Genomic DNA, 12,491 nt, shown 5'->3' with positions numbered 1-12,491 from the left:
CAAATATCTACTATAAAAATATGGCGAATTTTAATTAAGTAAATTATTTTGTTTTTTTATGTTAAGGTAGCGTTTACTCATCAAAAAATTTGTCATCGATTTTGTCTTGCTTAATGAAAATTCGATTAAAACTCGAAAATCTACACATTGGTTTATTTTGTTTGATGATGCAAAAATAGTAGGCCACCTCCAATTATTATCAAACGAAATCCCTGAACAACGTTTAAAGCCTGAGCTTAGATTAACACTTGTTTTTAGCACTTTTCCAAAAAATTTTTGAAAAAAAAAGTGCTTATTAGTTTTACTCTGTCCGTCCGTCCGTCCGTCTGTCCGTATGTTTGTTTACGAAATTTCTACACCCTTGAAGATAGAAAGTTGAAATTGTATGTGCATAGATCTTTACTAGAAATTTTTTCCGTAGAACAAAATTTTTACCTATCTCCCCTGCTCTAGAAGTTATACTCCCCAAAACCCTAAAAATGGCCTTTTTTAACTATTTGTTGCAATGAAACCATAAGCATTTTTGAAATTTTTCAAACGCAGAAAGGCAGTGGGTTGCTTCCCCTAGCGCGGTATACTATAGTTAAATTTAAGAAAAACAAAATGGCCGTTCAAATTTACCGTTATCTAAAGTCTTTTTTTTCCAAATTTTTGATTTCTTTTTTCTTCTAGACCCTAGCCTGTAGAAGCTTGAAATTTTAGGGGCTTTTAGAGTTTAGAATTAGATAGTTCATTTCGTTAGAAGAAAAATTTTTTTCCATCTTCACCCCCTCTCAAGTTATCGCCTCTTGAAATTTGTAAAATTTGAATTTTTGACACCTTATATTTCCGAAACCGCAAGCTTTTTCAAATTTCTATAAACGCAAAAAGCTAACAGTAAATTCCATGACATTAAAAAATATAATTACTTTTCTTAACTCACACAATTAACCCTTAAAATCGAGCATTATGTTAATCTTACTTTATATTATTTTTTGTTTATTTCAAAGACTGCATAAATCGTTCATCCTAAATATATGCAATCCTAGAAATAGTTTCGTTTATGAATGAAAATAATTTTAATAGTGTGATAGCTATACATAGACTGTATTTAAAAGCAGAATTTTCACTTGTTGAAGGGAAAAGTGCTACAATACAAACCATTGGTTTGACCCAACTTTATTTTAGTCAGATATGGGGTGATAAAAAAATTTAAACAAAGTTTTGATTCAAAAGGTTTTGTTAGATAAAGGTGAATTTTAATGTCAGATCTGTGACTAAACTATTACCATAATTAAAATTAAAATATTACTTATATTATAAATTTACTTACGATTGCATCCGAGGTCATGAACTGTTATAAATACTGCACGTTTCTCTTGTTGTGATAAATCGCCCTATATATTCAAGTGTGAAAAATCAAAATATTTTATTTAATAAAATTTATTTAAAAATTTTTCTTTTTTAAACAATTGAAATTCATTCATTATTTCGATAATTAATGATCTCCAAAATTCCTTAATAATCTTACCTGAACCGTAACAGTAAGTTCACCAGATTTTTCTGTATTTATGACATATTTCTGTATTAAAATATAGAAAAAAATTAAAAAATATTAAATTTTCTATAATTTTACATTAAAATGAAATAATTTGAAATAAAATTTATTGTTAATTAAACTTTGAAATTAAAATAAAATAGGAAAAAGTAATTTAAATAAAAAAAATAAAAAAATTAAAAAATAAATTAAATTTCAAAGCTATGAGGTAGCATTATGATTAAATGACCAAAATGGAGACTTTGGTGTTCACTTATTTTACTAATGTGAATTTTTTTTCTTTTGACTTTATAACTGTAATAATATACAATATTTTAATTATTGTTTGTTTTTTTTTTTTTGATAAATGAAAATTACAAATTTGAATTGTGTATGATTTAAAAATATTTACACAAGTTTATTTTTTTTTTTATAAAAAACTACTTAGAACTTACGATGTCAGTGTTTTTCTGTAAATGTAAATTTGTTCTGAAATATGAAAAAAAATTAATATGAATTTCTTTTATGCAAACATGAAAGTGTTCATATACTGCAGAATTTTCGAACACAACTGGGAAATTAACAAAGCCATTGTGGTATAGATATTATAAATGTTTTGTCTCTCAAGATGAACCAAATATAGCTGGTATAATTAGTTCAAGCAATAACTCTTTACTGATATGTTTAATAGACTCTTGTAGGATTTCTAATAATGCAGCACCGGCCTTTAAATTTGTTGCCGGCAGACTACCCATTAGTCTATTTAAACGATGATATTTAATGATATTTTGTTTAAGCAGCCGGTCGATGACTTCTGAAATTCCGGTGAATTAATTTTCTGTCATAGATTTTATATACATATTATGTTGCAACACATTAAGACCATTTTATTGGTTCAAGTCTCTATGGCCTGTACTTATTTAGTAGCTATATATTTTCAATTATAATAAGACAATTTGGATGGATGTGAAAAAACCCGGATTTTTTTTTGGTTTATTAATTTTTAGATGAACAGAAAATTTATACTAATGAATTAAGTTAAATTTCATTCAAATGAATCTTCGATTCGAGTTGCATGCTTTTTTTAATGTTCCACAACGTAACTAATTAACTAGCTATGTTGTGAATTAGTAATGAATTCTTGTATTAAGTAATAATCCCCTAAAAGTATGTTATATTTAAAAAAAAAAATTATTTTCTTATTCTCAATTGTGTACACACGCCTTATTTTATATTATAGATTAAATTTTTACCAAAAATCTGATACAATAAAATATTTTCGATTAACAAAGAGGGTCGCTTTTATAGTAGATATTGTGGCACGCTTAAATTTTATAAACAGCTAGATGATTTTTCTTTTTACCTCTTATTTCTATTAAATATTTGAAAAACATAAAGCCATGAATTTTATTGTGTTATAAAAACCATTACTTTATTAAATACTAATTTATTTATAATTTTTATATTTTGGGTCACTCTGTACTTTACATACACGTTGTTATTTTTAAGGCTGACCTTTTTTTTAGTTCCTTATGGCCGATAAAAATTTTATTAACCTCCAAAGAATCCTTTTTTTTGCGTTCAATTTTTACTAAAATTCTCCGCACCTTATGTGATACGTGTATAAAATTTTTGTATAATTTTTGTTTCTTTCATAAGGTTTATGTATTTTAGTAAAAAAAAGGAAACGTATATGTGTGTATGTTTGTATATCCTACTTATTAGGATGTAACTAGGAGAGTAAGACTACAATTAAAAAATATTTTTTATTTTTTTTTTATTTTAAATTTAATTTTACGGTTAGGTACATTTTTCGAAAAGACCTCAATAAAATTTCACTTTAACTTTTTAATAAAAACAATGTTTTCATACTCGTATATTTATAATAAGCCGATGTTACCATAGTATATAGGCTGTTCTAGTAATAGCCTCATTAATTTTTAAAATAAGCCATACGTAACAGAGAAAAAAGGATTGCAAATTTTCCCATAATGTTATTGTGTAAATAGTTAAAAAAACATTAAAAAAAATCTGATGTGGTCAGCGCATAACCGTTAGTTAGCTTATAGTTACTTGTAGTAGATTTTCGCTTTGTGCTATCCGAATTTCCTAAAATGCTCGCCAGTTAGTTTCGGTAATAATCAGAACTCAAATATCAAATTTCAAGAAATTCCATCGATTCGCTCCGTAGATATGGTGAAAAATGTAAAATTGGCCCGCAGATCAGTTTTCGAGCCCTGATCTTTCCAAAAAATTTACATGTTAATTGTTTTAATACGAGGAATTCAAATATTAAATTTCAATGAAATCGGTTGATTATTTCTCTTTATATACACAAAAATGTATATTTGGCCCAAAGTAAACGTCTAGTTGCCGATGCCTGATTTCTTCCAAAACATAGGAATTTTCGCGGATGGTCGAGCTGAGCTTATATATAAAATTTCAAGTAAATCGGTTGAATATTTTCTTCAAAATGTTCAAAAATGTAAAACAGGCCCGCTAAAAAGTGCAGTTCCCGAGGCCTGATATATCAAAAGTTGATCAATCAGTGCCATAGTCGAAATAAACTTACATGTAAAATTTCATTAAAATCGGTTCAGCCGAACTTGAGATACACGCGTACATACACAGAACGACAGACCGACAGGTTACTAAAAATAGTTTATTTACACTTCCCTATCATTGAGTAGTGCGTTCCCACCAAAAACTCGATATGCAAAATTTGTTGCCATCACATAACCTACCTATTGTTTACACAATACGGTCGGTAAATATTATAACGAAATTGTTTTAGAAATCTGAGGGATGAGAGTTAAAGAAAAACAACGACTGAACTTAAATTAGGTATTTAATATGCTATAAGTCATACGTTGTCCTTAAAAGTTATGTTTAATATAAGTTTAAGTATTCAGATGGCATAAATCTAATTATACCCATTGCTATTTTTGCACTGGGACAGTAAGTAATTATCATTAAGCTTGAATTCGTGGTAAAAATGAAAATTTTGTATGTTTATAACTTTTAATCTCACGAAGGCAAGATGTAGTTTGTGAGATATTTTATAATATTAATTTTAGGTATAGATTATTAGACATTTTCTGTTATATTTTATAAATTAATGTTTTAGTATTCTTCTAACTGAATATATGAGATATGAGTTTTCGAATACAAATTTTCACTACTATCTGCACTCTGCAGTATCCTTTAACTAGTAATTTAATTTATGTGTACCAATATCTGTATCTGCGTTATTATAAATAAATTTAGAAGGTTTTGTTGCTGCGAATTTTTATTACCTGAGACAATATGAAAAATTTATAAGTTTACAGAAATTCAAGCCAGATTAGGAACGTGATCACGCTTGGGGTCGCAATCAAAATGAGAATCAGGTTATTGTTTAGGACAAGAATCAGGTTTAAGCTGAGGATCGGACTTGAGAAAGACTTAAGGGTCAGGAGTAGAGTCAAAACCACTGTCGGGTGCAACATCAGGGTCAAGGTCAGACCCAAGGTTAGGTTTGGTGTTAGTGTCAGGGTTAATGTCAGTGTCAAGGTCAGAACTAGGGTCAGGGTCAGCGTTAGGATCAGAATCAGGTAAAGATTCAGGGGCAGGATCACAGGCAGCATTGATTCACGGGCAGGATAGGAGTTAGAGTTTTCAAAACTAAATTTTCAACCAAAATTGAATTCTGTTTAAATTTCAGAATGTTGTGCAGTTAAAAATTTTTTCTCTTAATATTTATATTGTGAAAATTTATTTTAAATTTAATTTATTTATAAAATTTTTTAGTAAATATAATTTAAGAATATTAACATTTCTCAAAAAAAAAAGAAAACTGCAAATCCTTACTAAAATCTCTTGAAGTGATTGAAACTCTTCAATTAAATTTGATATGTACGAATTTTTAAGGGTTTTTGATTTATTTTAAAAAGCACAATGTATATATATTTTTATGGAAGTAATGATCAAAAAATGTCCTTAAGGAATAATAAGTAAGTTCCTTTGTGTATTTACTAAAATGTATGTATGTATGAATAGTTAATGAACACATTACATTATCGTATAAAATCACCAATTAAATGAAAAGCTTCTTAAAAATATTTTTATCAATACTAATGCACATATGTTATATGTATATATAAGCATCTAGGAATATTTTAGAAATGTGTATGTATAATAGTATACGTGTTTCACTCAAAACAAGAAAATTTCATCCAAATAAATTTGTTTTCTGGTTTTCTGTTTTTTTTTAACTAAATGTCATGAACATGAGCCGAAAAACATTTCATTTGTATTTTATTGTATTCGTAAATATTTGTATATGTATGATATTCTTGTGTGAAAAATAATTTCCATGTAGATAGATAGCTATATGTATAGTCTTTAATTGAGAAAATTTTAATATTTATTTCAAGTTCTTGTTTAACAGTAATTAAATGTTGTTTGTATGAATTCGTTTAATGATTTTCGATTCCTTCAAAAAATGTAATATACTGAAGGATATTTTATTAATATCTATTAATTTATTTAAGGAAATTATTTGTGCTCTAACGTGAATCGGAAAATATACATATGAATCTATGATATAGTCATCAGTCGTAATTAAAAATCAAAGGAACATTAATTTAGTGAAGAATCATAATTTAAACTTTCAATTAAATAAAGCATAATTTTCATGAAAATTGTTAAATTTTAACAGGGTATAACTACTGAACTATACTGTTTGCTGGGTACAATTTTTGATCCATTTAGGATCAGAGTCTGGGTAGGGAGTAATATTAAAGTCAAAGTCAGGGTTAGAGTAAGAATCAGTGTCGGGGTCAACGTTAGGGTCAGAGTAAATGTCAGAACCAGGGTTAGGTTCAGATTTACGGTCAAGATTAAGATCATAGCCAGATTCACAGGTAGGATAGAAGTAAAAATCGGAGGACAGTGTGGAAATTATTATTTACATACTGTTATAAATATTATTAAATTTTAATACGTTAAAATACTGAACTATATAGGTTGCTAATTAAAATTTTTGACCCTTTTAAAGCAATATTTCTTACAAAATTTCTCTATTTAAAATTATTCAAAAATTATCTTTAATTATTGATTACTAAATTTAAGGTATTCAATATTAAATTAAAATATTGAAAAATAAATTCTTTTTTCATGAATACAAAACTGTACAATTGGTGACACCCAAGTTAGTTGTTGACATTATATAAAAGTAAAATATTATTCATATTCATTTATTTAAAAAAAATCTGATGTGGTCAGCACATAACCGACCGCAATATCTATTGTCTAGTTAAGTAAAAGTGTTACAAAATGTTATAAAAATGTCTGTTAAATACTTCTTTCCAATTTTTAGGACATTAGTAAGCTTATAGTTAACATACCTAGAAAAATGTAAATTTGGCTCTTAGTAACCAGAACTCAAAAATCAAATTTCAAGAAATTCCATCAATTCGTTCCGTAGATATGGGGAAAAATGTAAAATCGGTATCCCAAAAGTATATCAATCCGTGTCACGGTCGAAATAAACATACATATAAAATTTCATCAAAATCAAAACCGAACTTGAGATACACATGTGCACACACAGACCGACAGGTTGCTAAAAATAGTTTATTTACACTTCCCTACCATGGAAAAGTGCATTCCCACCGAAAACTCGATATGCAAAATTTGTTGCCATCACATAACCTACCTATTGTATACACAATACGGTCGATAAAAATGGTACAGATATTGTATACACATTCAGGGAAATCACCGAATTTTTGGATCAAATTTTCAGAGTGAAAATAATTATTTGAATCACCAGTGAATTTTATTTAAATTATTTAAAAATAAAAAATTTAAAATGAAAATGTATGAGCTTCGCAATATTATTTTAATATACGATAGGATTAGTATAATATGCTAGATTTTCTGGTTTCTTAAAAAGTCCCATCGAAAATAGTTATATACGAGTATAGGATTTACTAATTTATAAAAAAAGATAATTTTATTATAAGTAAATGTATTAAAAATTTTATTATAGTGCGTTAAAAAATTTTAATTCGAAAGACATAAGGGCGTATTGTTCGACTTATATTTATAATATTATTGTACACAATAAAACCCAAAAAAGGATATATATGTGGTTACTTTGAGCTAGAATTTAATTTTATTTTTATTTTTGCATTTTAATATGATTAATTCTTCAAAGGCAATAAACAGCAACCTCAATAATTCCTCAAAGGGAATGTTAAATCATTTCGTTTTCTTCTGTTTTTTTTGCTGTTTTTTTTTTGTTCCGCAGCAGGATTTAAAGCAGTTTTTGCTGTGTTTCTGTATTCAAAAAAAAAAAAAGGATATATGCTTTTTTCGTATTGCTATATATGATATGATTTGATAATAAATTGTAATTTAATTTCACAGATTAAATCAAATAAAATTAATATTCATTTCATCACTTTGCAATTTAAGAATATTTTCTTTAATTTTCACTGAATGCTGTTGAAAATATGAAGTAAAATCAAGAGCAATTATCTTCTATATTTTAATAAAATAATTAAATTCTCTCTTATACATGTTAAGAATTAATTTTATGGGCCAATATAAAATAATATTAAGAATTTAGTTAGGAGACAGAAAAATTTAGAAGCAATAGTTTCTTAGTTGACATAGATAGTACATATATTAGTAGATTATTTGAGAAAATACTTCTATAGAATTCATGAAATATTTCATCAGTACTCATATCATCATATAGAATATTTAATAGGCCAATATTTATGTATGTCTGTCTGATCTAATGTTGAACAGATATTATATATGTTGACAAACAATATATTTTATAGATACATAAGAATTGTAAAAAATATACTTCTTATTTTTGGATTTTTTGTTGTACTTTTTATTTTTGGGCAGTATTGTACAAAAATAGCAAAATTTTGACGATGTAACATACTCCGTATATAAAATTTTGACAAAAAATTCCTTAAATCAAGGATCTTGACCGCTTTTAAGGATGGTGTTCAAGTAATAATCTAAAAATCAATCTAAATAAATATGTACAAACTTCTTACTCTAGGTAGAGACAACTATTTTTAACAAACTACACTTTAAATTGCCATTTTCCTATAGCAGAGTCGATTCAATTATGGACCCATATATTTGCTTCGATAATAAGTTATCATTTATAAACTACTATAAGCACATTATAAGCACGTTAGGTTCAATGTTGGGTTTAATTAAACATTGATCTAAGGACTTTATTAAAATTTCTCTATTTGTGCTTATCTTAAATATTCTTCGCAAGTATATGGTCACCATATTACTGAATACATGCTAAAAGGATTGAGTCTATTGATGAAAAAAATTTTTGCGATTCACACTACGCATTCTTCTTTGAGAAGACTGGATCATCATTCCACCTTATGTAAACAGACTCAAATTAGTTGAATTACCCACACTGACTTAATCTCTACCGACATTTTAAATAAAATAGTTAATAACTCTTACTTTAAGTCTCGTTCCCCTGTTCTTTTCATAGTTTGTTTTCATATTTTAATTAAATTTCTGTTCTTAATTTAGTTTTTGTAAAATGTTTGAGTTAAACATAATTAAATAAAATAAGTCTACGTAGTCAATAATGCTAAAATATTTAAATTCCTTAGTGTGCATTTTGATTTTAAATATTGGCCCTAGATTTTATTTTAGCTCTGCACGTTTTTTATATGAATGAAAATATTAAAAAAATTTTTACTTTTAAATGTAATTTTTCCCGAGCACATTTTTCATTAATATTATACAATTCAATTTTAATTCAACTCCAGTTGATCTCTTGTTGTATAATTTCATTTCTTTTTTTTTTTGTAAAAAAACATTTACAACATGTTTGTATAACAAGGTTTACAATAAGAGAAATAAAAATATTTTCATTATTAAAATGTTTCACAAATGCCTGACACAAAGTAAATTATTATTAAAACATGTCTAACATGTCCGACATGAGGATGATACGAAATAAAAAATTAGAAACATATAAAAAATATGTTAACTATAATTTGAAATTTGAACATTTTGATTGAAAATTTGAATTTTACTCATAGACTTACTTAACACATACAAACATCAATATGTACATACATATTTTCATATTGATAGACAAAAAAGCAGTTAAATCTTATTAATATTCAAGTTTTTGCCCTTTTCTAAAACTTTTATCCTTATTAATATGCAATCCACATTTGAACTAAATAAAAACAAAAAAAAATTTTTTTAAAATAATATGCGTATTGGGAAAAAAGTTATTTAGGTTTAATTTATACATAGAATAAAATGTCAAGCCATACTATCACGAATAGACCAATAGAACTTTTATTTTTAAAGGACAGATCCGATAAGAATTTTAAATATAAAAAATTCAAGATGATTTAAATATAAAATAGGTCCCAAAAACTTCATATTCAATGTTATTTTTGGCTTTGTGCTTTATTAAAACTTAAAACTCTTGTATATTCATAACAATATTATACAAGATTGCAGTTTTAGACCAAATAAACAAAAAACTTAGATTAATAAATAAAAAACCAGAAAATTTAAAAATTTTATGTGTAGTTTTGGTACATTAAGTTGTCAAAAAATGAGATTTTTAAAATTTTGCGGTAAAAGTAATTTGAAAGGAGAGAAGGATATGGTAAGAATTTTTACCAAAAGAAATACAGATGGAAAGAACATTAAAGCGTTAGAAAATACACAAAAGAACTTATTGAACGAAATACTACTTTGAGCGAAATTTACATTTTTCGAGGAATGTTATCTAAAAGCTTAATTTTCTGTAACTATTAAGTGTTATAATTAATTATGTAATGTTATCTGTTCATAATCTTCTGTAAAACTTTCACTAAACTAGACAAAGATAATTGCGATCGATTATGTGCTGATCATATCAGATTTTTTGTTTTTTAAGAAACTATTACCTTAAAAAGCTAACTTTACTTTGTTAGGTACTGTTTTTAGGTATCAATGACCTTCGAAAAGGTGCGAGAACTTCTAAAACAAATTTTAATCCTGAATGGAAAATTTAATTAAAATCATTAAAACTTCTTCTCAATGATATGTGGGCTATAAAAAATTTAAATAGAAAAGATTATTGCAATGTGTGTCTGTTGAATATCAATTTGTGACCCTGGGTATTTTTTTTTTCCCTAAAAATCTAATTTGAATTTGTATTATTGCTGATGTAAAAATATTTTTTTTTTTTTTTGTACATACGAGTATAAAGTACACACCTACATAATATATGATTTTACCATATCATCTTGCCTACATAAGTGTCTGCTTGAATGTAATCAAGGTATATGGTACAAGTTGACATATGTATATGTAAATATTTGAACATTTTATTTATGTTTATAGAGGTACATATATGTTTATATATGAGAATTTAATTTTACTTGCCTTGCCTAAAAGAATAGTTTGTCCATAATAGAAGTTCTTAATTATGAGAATACATGCTAAAATATTCAAGTATATACTCGTATATACATATATTTGTGTATATACATATATTAATGTACATGTGCCTAATACTATTTAGTGTATATGTTTGTGTATTTGTGTAGGCTTATATCTGTTCCAGTAAAGTAATAATGTGTCACTAACAGACACACACTTTCATTTTATTTATTTTATATAGAATTTTCCAATATTTACTCTTGTGTTTTTATTCTCACCTTTACTATTAAATTTTATCAAATTAATGTGAAAATCTAACATAAACATTAAATTATAATTTGATATAACAATTTTCAAATTGACAATCTTCATAAAGACATGAAAATTTTTGGTTTTCATAATTCCCAAATTCCCAATATCTAAATATGGAGCATATTTCGATTATTGTATAATGGACATCTGAAAATTGAAACATTCCTAGAATTAGTAAATTTAAAGTGTTAGTGAATTCAGGCATTATGAATAGAATGTCCCAGAAGTACAGACTCTCACAAATACATGTTATTAATAATAACTTAATTAATTGCTTATTTGGTTTTGTTCCTTATTGGTTTCATATACTTAAATTTAATAAAAATTAAAGCCGAAAAATTTGACTCGCTCACAAAAATAGGATTATAAGATCTTGTTATTTTCGATTTAAAGAATTGATATAGCAAAATTTTAGTATGTGTCGAAGTTGGTTTGGAAAGGTTAACATTAATTTATAATTTAATTTTCCTAAATAACTAAAAATTTTTCTTTTCGTAGTCTGCTAAATATTAATTTAAATTTTAAGTTTTTTATAGGTTTTAAATTGCAATACAAAGAGTAAAAATAACTAATCTGTGTATACAATGTCTTATTCAACAGACAATAAAAATGTTAAAAATAAATGGGAGGCAAGACATTGATTTTTAAATTGGTTTTAATTAAATTCAATCCAAAACAATTCGATGTTTCTGAATGTGAAGAATTCATTTTTTCATTTTATTTGTAATTGTAGACAATTGGTATACATATGTATACGATATTAAATAAAATTGGGTCTTATATAATAGAGTAAACGTTTTAAACAGATGAGAAAAAAATGTCATCTGTAAGTAAAGATTTAAAGCTAAACTCAAGCTTTATGAGAGTTACACTGAACAAAAATCTATATTTTCAGAATTTTGGCTAAGTTCAAATGAGGTGGGAAAGATGACAGATTCACAACAGTAACACAACAGGCACAATTTGCCATTAGTGTACTTTTCAAACTAACCTACATTTTCTTAAAATTTTATTACACATTTAAATCAAAAGACCTACATACACAAATTAAAAAATTTCGTAGATTATATTGTGGAAATTACGTTTGTACAAGGCAAATTTTATAAAATGTTATGACGTCATTGACATGAAATGAAATATCACTTTATTTTGGAATGTCAGAAATTATGAGAAAATGCATTTTTGAAAAATTTGAGAATCAGTATTTCATTTAAGAAAATTAGAG

At 26.1% G+C, this 12,491-nt stretch overlaps 1 protein-coding gene across 4 annotated transcripts in view; it reads right to left on the bottom strand.

Moving 5' to 3' along the window:
* Positions 1 to 12,491, bottom strand: part of LOC129609889 (uncharacterized protein ZK1073.1) — a 105,036-nt gene that overhangs the window by 27,383 nt on the left and 65,162 nt on the right. For all 4 annotated transcript variants that reach the window (XM_055522094.1, XM_055522093.1, XM_055522095.1 and 1 more), the window contains exons 3-4: positions 1,511 to 1,561; positions 1,313 to 1,376 (exon numbers count right to left, since the gene is read on the bottom strand). In XM_055522094.1, coding sequence (XP_055378069.1) covers positions 1,313 to 1,376; positions 1,511 to 1,561 — 115 coding nt within the window. The remainder of the gene's footprint in view (positions 1 to 1,312; positions 1,377 to 1,510; positions 1,562 to 12,491) is intronic.

This window comes from Condylostylus longicornis, unplaced genomic scaffold (assembly GCF_029603195.1).
Source record: "Condylostylus longicornis isolate FDR11 unplaced genomic scaffold, ASM2960319v2 ptg000040l, whole genome shotgun sequence".
Lineage (NCBI taxonomy): Eukaryota > Metazoa > Arthropoda > Insecta > Diptera > Dolichopodidae > Condylostylus > Condylostylus longicornis.
This window is presented reverse-complemented; position numbering and strand designations above follow the sequence as displayed.